Here is a 20,347-nt window from a genome sequence, read left to right on the forward strand (position 1 = left end):
CCTGTGAGACCTAAATCACTTAGAGATTGACTGGGAAATCCAGAATCGAGACAGCAAATGACGATGCAGCATTCCTGACACCTTAGTAATCATTGAGCAACATTCAATGCTTACTAAGCATTGTTATTGCATTCTTGACAGGAGCAACAACCTGTCGGAACCCGAGACGGTAACCGTTCTTTGACACGGAAAGAGGAACAGAGGAAAGTATCATTACGAAACAGTGTGCAAAAATGTGCGGATTACTACCCACTGACGAGCAGATATGTTACGAACGGGGGGAGAGGTGGGGGGAGAGGGGGGAGAGGAACTGATATGATGGGGTGAGGGGGGGGGAGAGGAACCTCCCCCCCTTCCCATCTCCCCCCCTCCTGGAGCAGCGGTGAGTACCTCAAGCAGCTGTGCTAGCTGCAACAGTTTGCTGAAACTAGTCAACCCGCTTATAGCTTGGTGGAGCTACATTCCCAGCCTTAGAGCTGGGTGAAGCTGGCATCCCACACCTGTAATTTAGAAGCCTGTCAACCCACACCTGTAACTTAGAAACCTGCCAACCCACACCTGTAACTTAGAGACCTGTCAACCCACACCTGTAATTTACAGACCTGCTAAACCACACCTAACAGCGCTACAAAGGCTAACAAAGATGCCACGTAAGATTTGTAATATAAAAGAGTACCTAAGAGAATGGAAACAGAGATAAGACATAATAAAGACGCAAAGAAACAGGCTGGAAAAGGACAAAAGGCTTACAATAAATGACAATAAATGGCAATAAATGGCAATAAATGGCCATAAATGACAATAAATGGCAATAAATGGCAATAAATGGCCATAAATGACAATAAATGGCAATAAATGGCAATAAATGGCCATAAATGACAATAAATGGCAATAAATGGCAATAAATGGCAATAAATGGCCATAAATGACAATAAATGGCAATAAATGACTAGAACGAGCCACAGCGATGCGAGAAAATGTTCCATTGGTTTATCAATAGTGGAAAGTGGATTGAAATTGAGAAAAGTTGAATTAATTACAATTTGAATGAATTAGACCCAAAAAAATGAACTGGACATAAAATGGAATGACTTAAGAGAATAATTAATGACAGACTAAAATGCATGACACAATAGTGAATGACTTAAGACAATAGTGAATGACTTAAGACAATAGTGAATGACTTAAGACAAAAATGAATGACTTAAGACAATAATGAATGACTCCATCTACAATTATCGTATCATTTAAAGGTGGAGTGTGTCGGTTTGTTAAGTCATAAACAGCTCGATTCGTGGGACCCAAGAACTGAAGCTCGACCCCATCAATATAACACTAGATGAGTATAAATAGATTAATACACAAAGCTAATTTAATACGAGCCATTTGGATGAATCTAAACTAGGAATTGTAACCCGAATTGGCAAGCGTAAAATTTAAGGTGCTTTTATCTAACCAAAAGCGTACGAATAGTGACGATGCACCTCAGACATGCACTAATGTTTCAATGACTTAAAGATTGCAATGCATCAAGTGTGAGGACAGGTTGCAAACATTGAAACCCCCCCAAAAAAACATATAATTATTTTTCATATAATTCTATTTTTCTTTAAAACTTTTCATGACACAAAGGAATAACGTCCATTAGGAAAGAGATTTATAACATATTCATAGATTGGAGTAGAAAGATATATCGAAATTACAATTGTGAATTAAATGTCACACAGGACGATAACTGCATTTCAGTACAGGCAGCAGGAGGTGCAACAGAGCGTCTGGCAGGGGTGTGCGTCGCTGCCCCAGTCACCACTGGGAAGAAAATTGAAGACTAAAAAGCTCAAATCATTTATAGAAACGCGAAAGGAACTTAAATACCAAAGTTGACTGCTTCAAGTTGGCGTCGATGACCTTAGAACAGCTCAACAGGATTATAAGTTCCTGTTTATTTATAATTAAACTAAATAGGGGGAGAGGGGGAGGGAGGATATATTAGTGGTGATATATGGGAAAACCCATTATCAATCCCATGAGGAATTGTGGGGTTTGGGAGTAGCTTGATAATGGTGATATCTACCTCTTAGACCCTTATCTTGAGGTTATCTTGAGATGACTTCGGGGCTTTAGTGTCCCCGCGGCCCGGTCCTCGACCAGGCCTCCACCCCCAGGAAGCAGCCCGTGACAGCTGACTAACACCCAGGTACCTATTTACTGCTAGGTAACAGGGGCATTCAGGGTGAAAGAAACTTTGCCCATTTGTTTCTGCCTCGTGCGGGAATCGAACCCGCGCCACAGAATTACGAGTCCTGCGCGCTATCCACCAGGCTACGAGGACCCTATCCACCAGGCTACGAGGCCCCTTAGTCACAATCCATTAAATAGTTGAGAATTTCCCATCGTTTTTAGCGTTCCTTGTATCAAACACGATTGAAACCACAGACCCAAACATCAATTTTTAACAATTACCGAAACTGTAATGATTGACCTCCTGCAATATCGAGCCCCTAATGAGTCTAAGAGAATTACATTCAATTTAACAAACGCGTAAGATAAGTGCTGTGTAGAGCAGTTTGGATTAAACGAAAGTAGTTCTTAAATACAGTACGAGAACGGAGGTGAAGATAGAGCTATTATCATTGATGTAATTACTGTTGTTTACAAGAGAGACATGATCATTACATCTAAAGTATTGAGGGAAGTGGTGATGTTCTTCCAATCAGTTTTGGCTCCGCCAAACGTGGAGGCCAGGCCAGATTCACGAAGCAGTTACGCAAGTACTTACGAACGTGTACATCTTTCTTCGATCTTTGACGGCTTTGGTTACATTTATTAAACAGTTTACAAGCATGAAAACTTGCCAATCAACTGTTGTTGTTGTTGTTATAAACAGCCTCCTGGTGCTTCGGAGCTCATTAACTGTTTAATAATTGTAAACAAAGCCGCCAAAGATTGAGAAAAGATGTACAGGTTCGTAAGTACTTGCGAAACTGCTTCGTGAATCTGGCTCCTCACAGTAAGTCCAGAGATATTCCTATATTGGCGTGTGATTTTACTTTATTGATGTACACACATATTATCTCTCTCTCTCTCTCTCTCTCTCTCTCTCTCTCTCTCTCTCTCTCTCTCTCTCTCTCTCTCTCTCACTCTCTCTCTCTGGCTGTAGCATCTTGCAGGGAGGAAATATAGTAACATTTAAGGAGCCACATGTACACTGAAGTTGAGATAAGAATTTGGGCTCAGCGGCTCAAGAGGTAGAGAGGTTAGGGGCTTAGATAACGGATTTGATATTACTGAGGTTAGGGAAAAGGTTGAATATATGGTTGTGTTTGAGGGTTGGGTAGGGGGGGGGTGAGGTGTGATGGGGGGGGGGGGGAATGAGGAGGAGGAGAAGAGCACAACAGGTGCTGGAAACTGGGGGTCGAACGTGTGGGGTCAATTCGTGGTGGCGAATTCACCCCAACCTCCACTTTTTCTGCGGAGAATTTTATGTTTATTGCCTATAAGAGGGTGAGTCTTTGGGATGAGTTATGGGAGAGGTGAGGGAGGTGGTGGTGAGAGGTGAGGAAGGTGGTGGTGAGAGGTGAGGAAGGTGGTGGTGAGAGGTGAGGGAGGTGGTGGTGAGAGGTGAGGGAGGTGGTGGTGAGAGGTGAGGAAGGTGGTGGTGAGAGGTGAGGAAGGTGGTGGTGAGAGGTGAGGGAGGTGGTGGTGAGAGGTGAGGAAGGTGGTGGTGAGAGGTGAGGAAGGTGGTGGTGAGGGTGAGGTAGGGGACAGTGAGGGGTGAGAGAGGGAGTAGTGAAGAAACATATCTTGAGTGGGATAAAGAGACAAGAGAGGTGCTGGGGGAGCCAAGATCACTCCCTCGACAGTGCTCCTCCCCCTTTCACCCCCCCTTCCCCAACCCCCCCCCTCTAACCCCCCCCCCATCCTTCGTGGTTTCCAAGGGTCACACGAGTCGCTCATTGGTCAAAAAAAGCTATCCATAACCTCCATAAATCGTCTCTCTCACACAAAAAAATTTTTTTTTTGCAAATAATAAATACTAGACCTCAACACGAACACCAAACAAGCCAACCACTACTACTGCAACGCCAACCATTAACGCTCAATCTGAATTCTGAAATCTAAATTCTAAATCTAAATTCTGAATTCTAAGATTAGAATTCTTATATCAACAACGCACGACAAACGTTCCTTTTTGACGTGCGTCTGAAGACGTAAGAGATACTTGTCACAAGACGTCTCACCAGACGCCCAGAGACGTCACTATCTGCCACTATCTCTCACTATCTGTCACTATCTGTCACTATCTGTCACTATCACTCGTCATCAAATCCAGTTTTCAGTTTATGTTTAAGTAGCTTCAACGGTCTTTTTTTAATGTGTCTTTGTTTCTTTAATTAAGTATTTGCACGGTGGGTAGCGCAACGGCTTCGATTCTTGCTGGTCTGTGTTCGATTCCCGGTGGTTCATTAAGTGTTTGGCAGCTGTTCCTTCACCCTGTCTTTATATCCCAGTTCCTTGTCCTCATATCCCAGCTCCTTGTCCTCATATTCCAGCTCCTTGTCCTCATATCCCAGCTCCTTACCCTCATATCCCAGCTCCTTACCCTCATATCCCAGCTCCTTATCCTCATACCCCAGCTCCTTGTCCTCATATCCCAGCTCCTTATCCTCATACCCCAGCTCCTTGTCCTCATATCCCAGCTCTTTGTCCTCATATCCCAGCTCCTTGTCCTCATATCCCAGCTCCTTATCCTCATACCCCAGCTCCTTGTCCTCATATCCCAGCTCCTTATCCTCATACCCCAGCTCCTTGTCCTCATATCCCAGCTCCTTATCCTCATACCCCTTGCAGGTGTCACATATAATTCATACTGACTTAGCAGCTTAAATTATCATACAGGTATTGAGTTGGTTCATGCACAAATCTCCGGATAACGTGAAGCGACAATTCCTGTGGAGACCTGCTTCTCACGTTCTTCACCCGGACCTGGGCTATACCTGTAGTGGGTTTCGAGAGTTCTTCTACTCCTCGAGCTTGGGTTAAACTCTAACAACCATTTGTTCGACCATTCCTGCAGCTTGTCCAGGTCTTCTTGAAGCCTCAAGCTGTCCTCCTCTGTCTTAATCCTTCTCATAATTTTGGCGTCGTCAGCAAACATTGAGAGGAATGAGTCTATGCCTTCTAGGAGATCATTTACGTATATCAGAAAGAGGGTAGGACCGAGTACAGAGCCCTGTGCGACTCCACTGGTGACTTCACGCCAATCTGAGGTCTCATCCCTCACCGTAACTCTCTGCTTCCTATTGCTTAGGTACTCCCTTGAGTGCTGCTCGCTACTCACTTTCGGAGCGTGAGAATTGTGTGAATTAGACGGAAGAGAGGAAATTATGGAGGAGAAAGCGCTTAATGGAATGGAACGGTACCCTACTTATTGGACCATCGAGGGATCGAACGCCGACCAGCAAGAAGCTCGAGACTGTCGCTGTGCCGACAGGTCCAAGTGACTGGGGTAAAAATAGACACGATAAAACCCTACATTTTTGTAGGTGTTTTACACCTACAAGATAACATATGTGGTATATGGGCCTGCGGGCCGCTCCAAGCAACAGCCTGGTGGACCAAGTTGTCACAAGTCAGGCCTGGCCTCAGGCCCTGGGGAGTAGAAGAACTCCCAGAACCCCTCTCCAGGTAAACTCCAGGTATACTGAAGGCTACGAGGGGTGTGTCCCCTGGGTGTGTAACGCGCCCTGGGATGTGACAAGGTGTGTAACGCGCCCTGGGATGTGACAAGGGTATGGTCGGGCCCTGGGATGTGACAAGGGTGTGGTCGGCCCCGGGGAATGTGGCGTGCCCTAGGGTATGTCCGGTCCTACTTTCCTTACTGCCTAGACCGCCTTTAGGCTGACTTTCTCTCTGACACTGCTGGTTCCTGGCTGTTCCACCTTCCCTACCCACCTACACCACCCACCTACACCACCCACCTCTAATATTCAGTGGCATGTGTAGCGGGTGGTGTTAGTAGCAGTGGTAGTGGTGGTGATGATAGTGGTAGCAGTGGTGGTGAACCAGGGACGTCACCACACACTACAGACATTTACAGTCAGGGTACAGATCCAGACAAGTGCCTTCTCCTGCCTCTCCTAACACTTGACCCACCTACTCTTCTCTCCCACCTACAGTTCCACCACTGGTACATCTACCTTTCCTACACCTACTATCTACAGTTCAAGCACTGTGCGTCTAGTTAACATCCAACTAGTTAAAAGTCAGGGGCCCAGAGCCTAAGCTCGACTCTACAGGCTCTCAAAACACTAGGCGACAGTCAGCACACACACACACACACACACACCACACACACACACTCACACACACACACACACACACACACACACCCACACACACACACCAAATATGACTTTAGTCACATGTATATCAATGACATATATAGGACGAATGATCACCGACAGCACATATGTTAATTGGAGGTAGGGATGGTGGTATGGTGGCCCTTGTGAGGTATTCGTAGTCATCTCTCCTCTCTCTCTCTCTCTCTCTCTCTCTCTCTCTCTCTCTCTCTCTCTCTCTCTCTCTCTCTCTCTCTCTCTCTCTCTCTCTCTCTCTCTCTCTCTCTCTCTCTCTCTCTCTCTCTCTCTCTCTCTCTCTCTCTCTCTCTCTCTCTCTCTCTCTCTCTCTCTCTCTCTCTCTCTCTCTCTCTCTCTCTCTCAGTGTGAGAGACCAATGCCAGGATAATTACAATATTCAACCAGGCCCTTGTACTTGACAAGTGATTGCAATCATGCTATGACACCCGCCAATCAGGTGATGACCCCCAATTAAGGTGAAAACGCATGCCTAATGGCGTGAACCTGATTTCCAAACGACCTTGGAACGGGTGCCTATCATGTCAGGTGATCAGGAAATCAGGCGCCCATCAGGGAACAGGTGATCGAGGGGACTATCTTGAGGTTATCTTGAGATGATTTAGGGGCTCAGCGTCCCCGCGGCCCGGTCCTCGACCAGCCCTCCATCCCCAGGAAGCAGCCCGTAGCAGCTGTCTAACTCCCAGGTACCTATATACTGGTAGGTGAACAGGGGACATCAAGGGTGAAAGAAACTCTGTCCATTTGTTTCCGCCTCCACCGGGGATCGAACCCGGAACCTTTGGACTACGAATCCTGAGCGCTGTCCACTCAGCTGAGGTGAACGAGCTCACAGATATCTTCACTATGAGAGTGTCTGTCCAACGGTGGAGGCCAGATGCTTAGAGCTAGTCTCACCCAAATTTGCAGAGGGAATGGTCTGAGGTGGGGGACGAACATAGAGCTTAGATATAGTAAATTAAATACTTGATGTAGTAGAATCTAACTAGTAGTAGTAGTAATATCAGTAGTAGTGGTTATACTAGCAGTGTTAGAAGTATATACAGGTATATTACCGGTATTGTACTGGTGTTGCGTGTCGGGTCTTGTAAGGGTGGTGAAGGTGGGTACAATTGCCAGCTGTTGCCGGTAGTTAAGCGTGAAGGGATGCACTATACAACTTCCTTGTTTGGTGTGCTAGCGTCACTAATGGTTAGGTTGTTAGTGCTAGGGGGGTAGAGGGTGTTTAGCAGCTTTTGTTGTGTGGTAGACCTGTGCGTGCGCTCCTCTGTGCGTGCGTGCGTGTGTGTGTGTGTGTGTGTACTCACCTAGTTGTACTCACCTAGTTGTGCTTGCGGGGGTTGAGCTCTGGCTCTTTGGTCCCGAATCTCAACCGTCAATCAACTGGTGTACAGGTTCCTGAGCCTACTGGGCTCTGTCATATCTACACTTGAAACTGTGTATGGAGTCAGCCTCCACCACATCACTTCCTAATGCATTCCATTTGTCAACCACTCTGACACTAAAAAAGTTCTTTCTAATATCTCTGTGGCTCATTTGGGCACTCAGTTTCCACCTGTGTCCCCTTGTGCGTGTTCCCCTTGTGTTAAATAGCCTGTCTTTATCTACTCTATCAATTCCCTTCAGAATCTTGAATGTGGTGATCATGTCCCTCCTAACTTTTCTGTCTTCCAACGAAGTGAGGTTTAATTCTCGTAGTCTCTCCTCATAGCTCATACCTCTCAGCTCGGGTACTAGTCTGGTAGCAAACCTTTGAACCTTTTCCAGTTTAGTCTTATTTTTCACTAGATATGGACTCCATGCTGGGGCTGCATACTCCAGGATTGGTCTGACATATGTGGTATACAAAGTTCTGAATGATTCTTTACACAAATTTCTGAATGCCGTTCTTATGTTGGCCAGCCTGGCATATGCCGCTGATGTTATCCTCTTGATATGTGCTGCAGGAGACAGGTCTGGCGTGATATCAACTCCCAAGTCTTTTTCCTTCTCTGACTCCTGAAGAATTTCCTCTCCCAGACGATACCTTGTATCTGGCCTCCTGCTCCCTACACCTATCTTCATTATATTACATTTGTGTGTGTGTGTGTGTATGTGTGTGTGTGTGTGTGTGTGTGTGTGTGTGTGTGTGTGTGTGTGTGTGTGTGTGTGTGTGTGTGTGTGTGTGTGTGTGTGTGGATACACAGGGCAGATAGTGTATACACAGTCCTGGGAGTGGGTCTCCAGCCTCGGGGAGGGGAGGGGTGAGAGAGAGAGAGAGAGAGAGAGAGAGAGAGAGAGAGAGAGAGAGAGAGAGAGAGAGAGAGAGAGAGAGAGAGAGAGAGAGAGAGAGAGAGAGGAGAGCGAAAAGGTAGGGAAGAATAGGGGAAGGGGAAGGTAGGAAAGGACATGGCCAGGGGAAGAGGGGGTGAGAATACAGGGCTAAGATACGAGAGAATAGGAGAGACAATGAGAGAGGAGAGGGATAGAGAGTGAAAAGGGCCAGGGAAGTGGGTATAGGTCAAGAATAGGGGTCAAAATAGGGTCAGTAGGTTGTGGGTGGAGAGGGGGGGGGGGTGGTCAGGAGGGAGAGGGAAGGGGGCGAGGGAGGGAAGGGGCAGAAGGTGAAGGGGTACGAACGTGTAGTTCACCTTGGGGCACCGACAAGTCGCCTGACCTAAGTGAGGTCCCGTCTTGTGTGCTCCGAGGTGCTCGTCGTTTCGTGTGTGCGTTTGCGTGTGCGTGTGTGCGTGTGTGGGACTCGCCCCGTCCCACGAGATCCCGTCACATGTGACGTAAAGCAACGTCACATATTGCTCCTTGCCCTATCACGACGCACCCCGTCCGGACCACATCTAGCGAGGTCTCCCCCCCGTCCGGACCACATCTAGCGAGGTCTCCCCCCCGTCCGGACCACATCTAGCGAGGTCTCCCCCCCGTCCGGACCACATCTAGCGAGGTCTCCCCCCCGTCCGGACCGCATCTAGCGAGGTCTCCCCCCCGTCCGGACCACATCTAGCGAGGTCTCCCCCCCGTCCGGACCACATCTAGCGAGGTCTCCCCCCCGTCCGGACCACATCTAGCGAGGTCTCCCCCCCGTCCGGACCACATCTAGCGAGGTCTCCCCCCCGTCCGGACCACATCTAGCGAGGTCTCCCCCCGTCCGGACCACATCTAGCGAGGTCTCCCCCCCGTCCGGACCACATCTAGCGAGGTCTCCCCCCCGTCCGGACCACATCTAGCGAGGTCTCCCCCCCGTCCGGACCACATCTAGCGAGGTCTCCCCCCCGTCTCCCGCGCTTCCCATCTCTCACCCTCAATTCATCTACAAAAAACGTGTCCTTAATAGCAGGATAAACTGCAGGAGTTATTGAGAACGTTTACAACACCTGCTGGAGTTATTGAGAACGTTTACAACACCTGCTGGAGTTAACAAGAACGTTTACAACACCTGCTGGAGTTATTGAGAACGTTTACAACACCTGCTGGAGTTATTGAGAACGTTTACAACACCTGCTGGAGTTATCGAGAACGTTTACAACACCTGCTGGAGTTATTGAGAACGTTTACAACACCTGCTGGAGTTATCGAGAACGTTTACAACACCTGCTGGAGTTATCGAGAACGTTTACAACACCTGCTGGAGTTATTGAGAACGTTTACAACACCTGCTGGAGTTATTGAGAACGTTTACAACACCTGCTGGAGTTATCGAGAACGTTTACAACACCTGCTGGAGTTATCGAGAACGTTTACAACACCTGCTGGAGTTATTGAGAACGTTTACAACACCTGCTGGAGTTATCGAGAACGTTTACAACACCTGCTGGAGTTATCGAGAACGTTTACAACACCTGCTGGAGTTATTGAGAACGTTTACAACACCTGCTGGAGTTATTGAGAACGTTTACAACACCTGCTGGGGTTATCGAGAACGTTTACAACACCTGCTGGAGTTATCGAGAACGTTTACAACACCTGCTGGAGTTATCGAGAACGTTTACAACACCTGCTGGAGTTATTGAGAACGTTTACAACACCTGCTGGAGTTATCGAGAACGTTTACAACACCTGCTGGAGTTATCGAGAACGTTTACAACACCTGCTGGAGTTATCGAGAACGTTTACAACACCTGCTGGAGTTATTGAGAACGTTTACAACACCTGCTGGAGTTATCGAGAACGTTTACAACACCTGCTGGAGTTATCGAGAACGTTTACAACACCTGCTGGAGTTATCGAGAACGTTTACAACACCTGCTGGAGTTATCGAGAACGTTTACAACACCTGCTGGAGTTATCGAGAACGTTTACAACACCTGCTGGAGTTATCGAGAACGTTTACAACACCTGCTGGAGTTATCGAGAACGTTTACAACACCTGCTGGAGTTATTGAGAACGTTTACAACACCTGCTGGAGTTATTGAGAACGTTTACAACACCTGCTGGGGTTATCGAGAACGTTTACAACACCTGCTGGAGTTATCGAGAACGTTTACAACACCTGCTGGAGTTATCGAGAACGTTTACAACACCTGCTGGAGTTATCGAGAACGTTTACAACACCTGCTGGAGTTATCGAGAACGTTTACAACACCTGCTGGAGTTATCGAGAACGTTTACAACACCTGCTGGAGTTATCGAGAACGTTTACAACACCTGCTGGAGTTATTGAGAACGTTTACAACACCTGCTGGAGTTATTGAGAACGTTTACAACACCTGCTGGGGTTATCGAGAACGTTTACAACACCTGCTGGAGTTATCGAGAACGTTTACAACACCTGCTGGAGTTATCGAGAACGTTTACAACACCTGCTGGAGTTATCGAGAACGTTTACAACACCTGCTGGAGTTATCGAGAACGTTTACAACACCTGCTGGAGTTATTGAGAACGTTTACAACACCTGCTGGAGTTATTGAGAACGTTTACAACACCTGCTGGGGTTATCGAGAACGTTTACAACACCTGCTGGAGTTATCGAGAACGTTTACAACACCTGCTGGAGTTATCGAGAACGTTTACAACACCTGCTGGAGTTATCGAGAACGTTTACAACACCTGCTGGAGTTATTGAGAACGTTTACAACACCTGCTGGAGTTATCGAGAACGTTTACAACACCTGCTGGAGTTATTGAGAACGTTTACAACACCTGCTGGAGTTATCGAGAACGTTTACAACACCTGCTGGAGTTATTGAGAACGTTTACAACACCTGCTGGAGTTATTGAGAACGTTTACAACACCTGCTGGAGTTATCGAGAACGTTTACAACACCTGCTGGAGTTATCGAGAACGTTTACAACACCTGCTGGAGTTATTGAGAACGTTTACAACACCTGCTGGAGTTATTGAGAACGTTTACAACACCTGCTGGAGTTATTGAGAACGTTTACAACACCTGCTGGAGTTATCGAGAACGTTTACAACACCTGCTGGAGTTATTGAGAACGTTTACAACACCTGCTGGAGTTATTGAGAACGTTTACAACACCTGCTGGAGTTATTGAGAACGTTTACAACACCTGCTGGAGTTATCGAGAACGTTTACAACACCTGCTGGAGTTATTGAGAACGTTTACAACACCTGCTGGAGTTATTGAGAACGTTTACAACACCTGCTGGAGTTATCGAGAACGTTTACAACACCTGCTGGAGTTATTGAGAACGTTTACAACACCTGCTGGAGTTATTGAGAACGTTTACAACACCTGCTGGAGTTATCGAGAACGTTTACAACACCTGCTGGAGTTATTGAGAACGTTTACAACACCTGCTGGAGTTATTGAGAACGTTCAGGAAGCCTGAGAACAATTTATTGATTTTTTGTTTAAGTTCTTCGTGTTCTTTACTTGTTCAAAACTGTTCTTTAGGGCAAAGTTTTGGTCAGAATTTACAGATAACTCACTGATGTCTGTAAACTCAGTGTTGTCTGTAAACTCAGTGTTGTCTGTAAACTCAGTGTTGTCTGTAAACTCAGTGTTGTCTGTAAACTCAGTGTTGTCTGTAAACTCACTGATGTCTGTAAACTCAGTGTTGTCTGTAAACTCAGTGTTGTCTGTAAACTCACTGATGTCTGTAAACTCACTGATGTCTGTAAACTCAGTGTTGTCTGTAAACTCACTGATGTCTGTAAACTCACTGATGTCTGTAAACTCACTGATGTCTGTAAACTCAGTGTTGTCTGTAAACTCAGTGATGTCTGTAAACTCAGTGTTGTCTGTAAACTCACTGATGTCTGTAAACTCAGTGTTGTCTGTAAACTCAGTGTTGTCTGTAAACTCAGTGTTGTCTGTAAACTCACTGATGTCTGTAAACTCACTGATGTCTGTAAACTCACTGATGTCTGTAAACTCAGTGTTGTCTGTAAACTCAGTGATGTCTGTAAACTCAGTGTTGTCTGTAAACTCACTGATGTCTGTAAACTCAGTGTTGTCTGTAAACTCAGTGTTGTCTGTAAACTCAGTGTTGTCTGTAAACTCAGTGTTGTCTGTAAACTCAGTGTTGTCTGTAAACTCACTGATGTCTGTAAACTCACTGATGTCTGTAAACTCAGTGTTGTCTGTAAACTCACTGATGTCTGTAAACTCACTGATGTCTGTAAACTCACTGATGTCTGTAAACTCACTGATGTCTGTAAACTCAGTGTTGTCTGTAAACTCACTGATGTCTGTAAACTCAGTGTTGTCTGTAAACTCACTGATGTATGTAAGCTCAGTGTTGTCTGTAAGCTCACTGATGTCTGTAAGCTCACTGATGTCTGTAAACTCACTGATGTCTGTAAACTCACTGATGTCTGTAAGCTCAGTGTTGTCTGTAAGCTCACTGATGTCTGTAAGCTCACTGATGTCTGTAAACTCACTGATGTCTGTAAGCTCAGTGTTGTCTGTAAGCTCACTGATGTCTGTAAGCTCACTGATGTCTGTAAACTCACTGATGTCTGTAAGCTCAGTGTTGTCTGTAAGCTCACTGATGTCTGTAAGCTCACTGATGTCTGTAAGCTCACTGATGTCTGTAAACTCACTGATGTCTGTAAGCTCAGTGTTGTCTGTAAGCTCACTGATGTCTGTAAGCTCACTGATGTCTGTAAACTCACTGATGTCTGTAAGCTCAGTGTTGTCTGTAAACTCACTGATGTCTGTAAGCTCAGTGTTGTCTGTAAGCTCACTGATGTCTGTAAGCTCACTGATGTCTGTAAACTCACTGATGTCTGTAAGCTCACTGATGTCTGTAAGCTCACTGATGTCTGTAAACTCACTGATGTCTGTAAGCTCAGTGTTGTCTGTAAGCTCACTGATGTCTGTAAGCTCACTGATGTCTGTAAGCTCACTGATGTCTGTAAGCTCACTGATGTCTGTAAACTCACTGATGTCTGTAAGCTCAGTGTTGTCTGTAAGCTCACTGATGTCTGTAAGCTCACTGATGTCTGTAAACTCACTGATGTCTGTAAGCTCAGTGTTGTCTGTAAACTCACTGATGTCTGTAAGCTCAGTGTTGTCTGTAAGCTCACTGATGTCTGTAAGCTCACTGATGTCTGTAAACTCACTGATGTCTGTAAGCTCACTGATGTCTGTAAGCTCACTGATGTCTGTAAACTCACTGATGTCTGTAAGCTCAGTGTTGTCTGTAAGCTCACTGATGTCTGTAAGCTCACTGATGTCTGTAAACTCACTGATGTCTGTAAGCTCACTGATGTCTGTAAACTCACTGATGTCTGTAAGCTCACTGATGTCTGTAAGCTCACTGATGTCTGCAAGCTCACTGATGTCTGTAAGCTCACTGATGTCTGTAAACTCAGTGTTGTCTGTAAACTCACTGATGTCTGTAAGCTCACTGATGTCTGTAAACTCAGTGTTGTCTGTAAACTCACTGATGTATGTAAACTCACTGATGTCTGTAAACTCACTGATGTCTGTAAACTCACTGATGTCTGTAAACTCACTGATGTCTGTAAACTCACTGATGTCTGTAAACTCACTGATGTCTGTAAACTCACTGATGTCCGTAAACTCACTGATGTCTATAAACTCACTGATGTCTGTAAACTCACTGATGTCTGTAAACTCACTGATGTCTGTAAACTCACTGATGTCTGTAAACTCAGTGTTGTCTGTAAACTCACTGATGTCTGTAAACTCACTGATGTCTGTAAACTCACTGATGTCTGTAAACTCAGTGTTGTCTGTAAACTCACTGATGTCTGTAAACTCACTGATGTCTGTAAACTCACTGATGTCCGTAAACTCACTGATGTCCGTAAACTCACTGATGTCTATAAACTCACTGATGTCTATAAACTCACTGATGTCTGTAAGCTCACTGATGTCTGTAATTCACTTATGTCTGTAAACTCACTGATGTCTGCAAACTCACTGATGTCTGTAAAGTCACTGATGTCTGTAAACTCGCTGTCTGTAATTCACTGATGTCTGTAAAGTCGCTGTCTGTAAACCCACTGATGTCTGTAAACTCACTGATGTCTGTAAAGTTACTAAATGTTTACAAGTCCATTATAAATGTGTATACTCATACTGCTACGTTTGGAGTGGACTTTCTAATCGTTGTACACTCACATACCTTTGCAATTTCTGCAAGGTAAGTCTTGCAATAGTGGCCCGCGCACGCGCGCGCGCTTGGACACCTTCGCTGGCTCTCTTGACAGACAGGGAAAGTCGATTGAGGTAGCGTGATGGATACCGCACGTACGTGCATGCACACACACGCACGTACAGCGCACGTTCGTGCATACACACACGCACGTACAGCGCACGTACGTGCATATACACACACACGCATGTACAGCGCACGTTCGTGCATACACACACACGCACGTACAGTGCACGTACGTGCATACACACACACGCACGTACAGCGCACGTTCGTGCATACACACACACGCACGTACGTGCATACACACACACGCACGTGCATACAGAACCACATTCGTGGACACGCATACAGGGTTCACGTACACAGAGATCACCACACGCACACGCCGCTCGTGTGAGTGTGTGCGTGTGTGTAGCCTAACGACTTAGATAGGGTAGATGCTACGACCATGACACCTACATGAAGGTAGATACGACGGAGAAGAGAGTAGATAACCAGCATAACATACAACCGATCACCAAATGGTAGATATCAGAATTTAAAAAATATACTTTTCAAGTCCGGGTTAGTTTGGTGTTGGACTTAAGGCCTATGAACTTTGGAGGGTTGTTTAAACCACCACAAGAGCCTAGTGGACAAACATATAGTATACTTTATTCTTGGATATATTCCTGGTTATATGTAAGTTGGTTGTGTATGTATACTGAGAAGTTGGGTATACCTCACATTGTATATCCCTATGAGAGAGTGAAGAAAATGGTATACAGCTAATTTTGCCTATATGGTGACAGTCCACCCCTATCTTTCCCCCCCTGGGTGAGTTTACCTGGGGTCAAGACTCCCCCTTGTGAGTTTACCTGGGGTCAAGACTCCACATGGTGAGTTTACATGGGGTCTATACTCGCAAGGGGTGAGTTTACCTGGGGCCAATACTCCCAAGGGTGAGTTTACCTGGGGTCAATATTTCCAAGGGGTGAGTTTACCTGGGGTCAATACTCCCAAGGGGTGAGTTTACCTGAGGTCAAGACTCCCCCTGGTGAGTTTACCTGGGGTCGAGACTCCCCCTGGTGAGTTTACCTGGGGTCAAGACCCCCTGGTTAGTTTACCTGGGGCCAAGACTCCCCAGGGGTGAGTTTACCTGGGGCCAAGACTCCCCAGGGGTGAGTTTACCTGGGGTCAAGACTCCCCCTGACGAGTTTACCTGGGGTCAAGACTCCCCCAGGGGTGAGTTTACCTGGGGTCAAGACCCACGGGTGAGTTTACCTGGGGTCAAGCCTCTGCCGGGTGAGTTTACCTGGGCTCAAGACTCTAAACATCATTATAAATGGTCAACATTACCACACCCCAATTCACACGTAATAAATGATATAATGACCCCATCTCGCACCGCCCCACCACGACGTGCTAAATCACCAAGCTACGATATCAAGTTACGATATCAAGCTACGATATCAAGTTACGATATCAAGTTATGATATCAAGCTACGATATCAAGTTACGATATCAAGTTACGATATCAAACTACGATATCAAGTTACGATATCAAACTACGATATCAAGTTACGATATCAAGCTACGATATCAAGCTACGATATCAAGTTACGATATCAAGCTACGATATCAAGTTACGATATCAAGCTACGATATCAAGTTACGATATCAAGCTACGATATCAAGTTACGATATCAAGCTACGATCAATTGTGAAAAAATTGTGACAGGGGGTTGCATAATTCAGTCATCTTGGTCGCCATTGTTATTGAGATTTGTTCAATGAGAACAGTGAACTGGCTTCTCTCAGGCGTAGAACAGTTTGTTATTGTTTTGTTCTGTCTCAAGGAGTTACAAGCGGGGGGGGGGGGACATTTGTAATGGTGTAGTGGGTGTGGGGGGGGGCATGTGTGTAGTGTGGGGGTGTAGGGTAGGGGGGGGGACACATGTGTAGTGTGGGGGGTGTAGGGTAAGGGGTGTAGTGTGGGGGGTGTAGGGTAGGGGGGGACACATGTGTAGTGTGGGGGGTGTAGGGTAAGGGGTGTAGTGTGGGGGGTGTAGGACACATGGGGTGAAAGAGTGTGGTAACGAGGGTGTATTGTGCGATACATATGAGTAACGGTGTACTGTGTAGTGAGTGTACTGTGAGACACATATTACTGGTGTGTATCCACCGAGGAACTGGCCATTCAAGCCACCACAATACCTTACTAACCAATTAACAAGTATAAGTCCTGAATAAAGTGTAAACAAGTGTCGTTTATTAACGAATGGCATGGCGGCTGTTTTAACGAACCTCTGAGCAAAGTTGATATTAAAAAATATATATTATAACATTTTTAACAACTTTAATCTGAGATTGGGCTGTTATGTGTGAACGCAGGGGTTCGAACTCTTGAACTCAACCCGAACCCAAGATGGGAAAAAGGATCGAATCCACAGGATTCTTGGCGAGGGCTCGAATCTATGTGCTAAAGAGTGTCCCCAAACGCGTTCTAGTCAACTGTACCACCACATGCACATTCCCATATCGGGATACAGTTGACCCATTCGCATACATTCGAGCCCTCGCCAGGACTCCTGTGGATCTGTGCTTTGATATATGAAATTAAGGTGATTTCTCTGTGTAAGGGATGTTACGATGCGGTGTTTTGAGAGTAGGTCGTAGCTAAGACCGGCGTAAGAGGTGCAGAGACCAGGTCCTGGTGCAGGGGGGGGGGGAGAGGGGGGGGGGGGGTGGCTCTCAGGAACCAAAAGGTTCAGATAGAAACAAGACAACAGGTTCAGCGTCAGTAAGTGTTGAGCAAGGTGGATTTTTGGGGCGTCACAATGGCTTGTCAAATGAACGAATACGTATTCAAAGACGCTCCAAGCGCGCACCTGTGTGTGTGTGTGTGTGTGTGTGTGTGTGTGTGTGTGTGTGTGTGTGTGTGTGTGTGTGTGTGTGTGTGTGTGTGCCCACCTTCAAGGATGACAGAGCCAGGCACCAAGAGTTTACCTTGGTACCAGCGGAGGCGGTCACCTGTGTGTAAACAACTGGAACAATCTCCCTCACATTATAATAGTGTGTCCACCCCCTACACTATCCACCCCCTGCTGTATCCACCCCCTGCTGTATCCACCCCCTGCTGTATCCACCCCTGCTGTATCCACCCCAAGGTTGATGTCTATAGTCCACCACTCACACCTCAATGATATTAATCATTCACTATGTATACAAACAAATTTTACAGAAAGTGAATGACAAAATTCCCCAAATATAAAAAATACAGAGGGCAAACATACACACATACAACAGAATACATGCAGAAGGTTACAGAAGTATGTCCTGCGCAAGAGATTACGTAACTTACAGAATGTTACAGTGAAGGGACCCGATACAGTCACCTGGAGGAATGTTAGAATGTTTGAATTATGATATCAAGCTTAACAATACATGTAGATCAAGGCTTGATCGATCTACATGTATTCTTGATATATACACACACACACACACACACACACACACACACACACACACACACACACACACACACACACACACACACACACACACACACACAAATGCATTAGGAAGTGATGTGGTGGAGGCTGACTCCATACACAGTTTCAAGTGTAGATATGATAGAGCCCAATAGGCTCAGGAACCTGTACACCAGTTGATTGACGGTTGAGAGGCGGGACCAAAGAGCCAGAGCTCAACCCCCGCAAGCACAACTAGGTGAGCACACACACACACACACACCACACACACACACACACACACACACACACACACACACCTGCCAGAAGCGGACCTAGAGGCAACAGAGAGCGCTGGTACTCCAAGCAGAGTACACACCCCACACTCCTACAAGGTACCTGGAGAAAGCTCCTGAAGCCCGAGTCTGGATCAAGGCCATCTCTAAGGCCTCGCGAGTGGCCAGTAAGGAGGAAGAATCTATCTTTCAAGATTATAGATCATTGAGAAGCACTTCTATAATCTATGATTTAAGCAAAATGAACGCTCTATAATGGTCTGTTTGCGTACGAGACTAAATTGACTTATTTGATGTATAATGAAAACACAGGTTAATTAATATCGTTCATGGGATATTTGACATAATGGAGATTAGATGCTGTTATAGGGGGGGGGGATTATATTCCTCGAGTCCTGCTCTTTATTTCTCTATTATATTCCTCGAGTCCTGCTCTTTATTTCTCTATTATATTCCTCGAGTCCTGCTCTTTATTTCTCTATTATATTCCTCGAGTCCTGCTCTTTATTTCTCTATATATTCCTCGAGTCCTGCTCTTTATTTCTCTATTATATTCCTCGAGTCCTGCTCTTTATTTCTCTATTATATTCCTCGAGTCCTTCTCCTGCCCTTCACAGGGTGATAAATAGGTCAATAAAGAGAATCATAACTAACTTCAAGTATTTTATCGACCACGTGACGAGGCCAAAGTCGAGTCAGACTTGGACTCTGGAGGCCCTCAAGGCGAGGGACTTCACCTTGACCAAACAACTCAAGGGGGGGGGGGAAGTGGATGATATCTTCAATGACAGAATGGTCTGATATCTGGACCTGGAGCAGTGTGCGTCGTTTATGACGTAGATGAAGTAGATGAAGTAGATGAGGTAGATGGTAGTGTGAGCGCCATTGTCGTCGGTTAGTACTCTCTCAAGGACCTTCACATTGTTCTAAGATTTTTTTTTTTTCTTTGTCAATATTAAGTGTTTTTGTAGTAATGTTCTGTTATTTTGTTTTTTCAGCGTTCCTCTTTCTCTCGTTTCTTCCCTTCCTCCCTCCCTCTCTTTCATACCTCCCTTTCTTCCTTCTTTCTTATCTGAATACTTCCTTCTCTAATCTCTTCCCTCTCCATCTCTCCCTTCTTCAACATACATTAACCTGCATCACCCTTCACATACCTAAGGTTCCTCGACGACTTTCTAATCTAAAAGTCAGTTCAGATATACTTTTAAAATTATCTTGCGTGAAATTACAATCTTCTCCGGATATTATAAAAATAATGACGGCATGAATTTGATGATCCGAGACTGAATCGGATCATCGATTGAATCCGAGACTGAATCGGATCATCGATTGAATCCGAGACTGAATCGGATCATCGATTGAATCCGAGACGAATCGGATCATCGATTGAATCAGATCATCGACTGAATCGGATCATCGAAGCAGGCTAAGGAATTAGCCTGCTTCGTGTTTTGAAAAGGAGAGGGAAATCATTTACTTGTACCCCTCTGGCGTCAAGCAGGACTTTGTTTTTGAACCCGCTCTTATCCCCTGGCCTGCGCGCGCACTCTCCTTTCTGAAATGCCATATTATGCCACTGAACAAGTCCACTATTCTGGTCGCACTCGGAACGCACCCCCACCCCCCG

At 45.8% G+C, this 20,347-nt stretch overlaps 2 protein-coding genes across 2 annotated transcripts in view; one reads left to right on the forward strand and one right to left on the reverse strand.

Moving 5' to 3' along the window:
* Positions 1-19,828, reverse strand: part of LOC138359423 (cysteine-rich, acidic integral membrane protein-like) — a 25,907-nt gene extending 6,079 nt beyond the window's left edge. The window contains exons 1-3 of the mRNA XM_069318560.1: positions 19,769-19,828; positions 18,316-18,349; positions 12,215-14,688 (exon numbers count right to left, since the gene is read on the reverse strand). Of these exons, the coding sequence (XP_069174661.1) occupies positions 12,215-14,688; positions 18,316-18,349; positions 19,769-19,828 (2,568 nt within the window). The remainder of the gene's footprint in view (positions 1-12,214; positions 14,689-18,315; positions 18,350-19,768) is intronic.
* The window catches only part of LOC123746591 (chaoptin), a 99,160-nt gene that overhangs the window by 63,893 nt on the left and 14,920 nt on the right, over positions 1-20,347 (forward strand).

Source organism: Procambarus clarkii, chromosome 90 (assembly GCF_040958095.1).
Source record: "Procambarus clarkii isolate CNS0578487 chromosome 90, FALCON_Pclarkii_2.0, whole genome shotgun sequence".
In the NCBI taxonomy this organism is placed as follows: domain Eukaryota; kingdom Metazoa; phylum Arthropoda; class Malacostraca; order Decapoda; family Cambaridae; genus Procambarus; species Procambarus clarkii.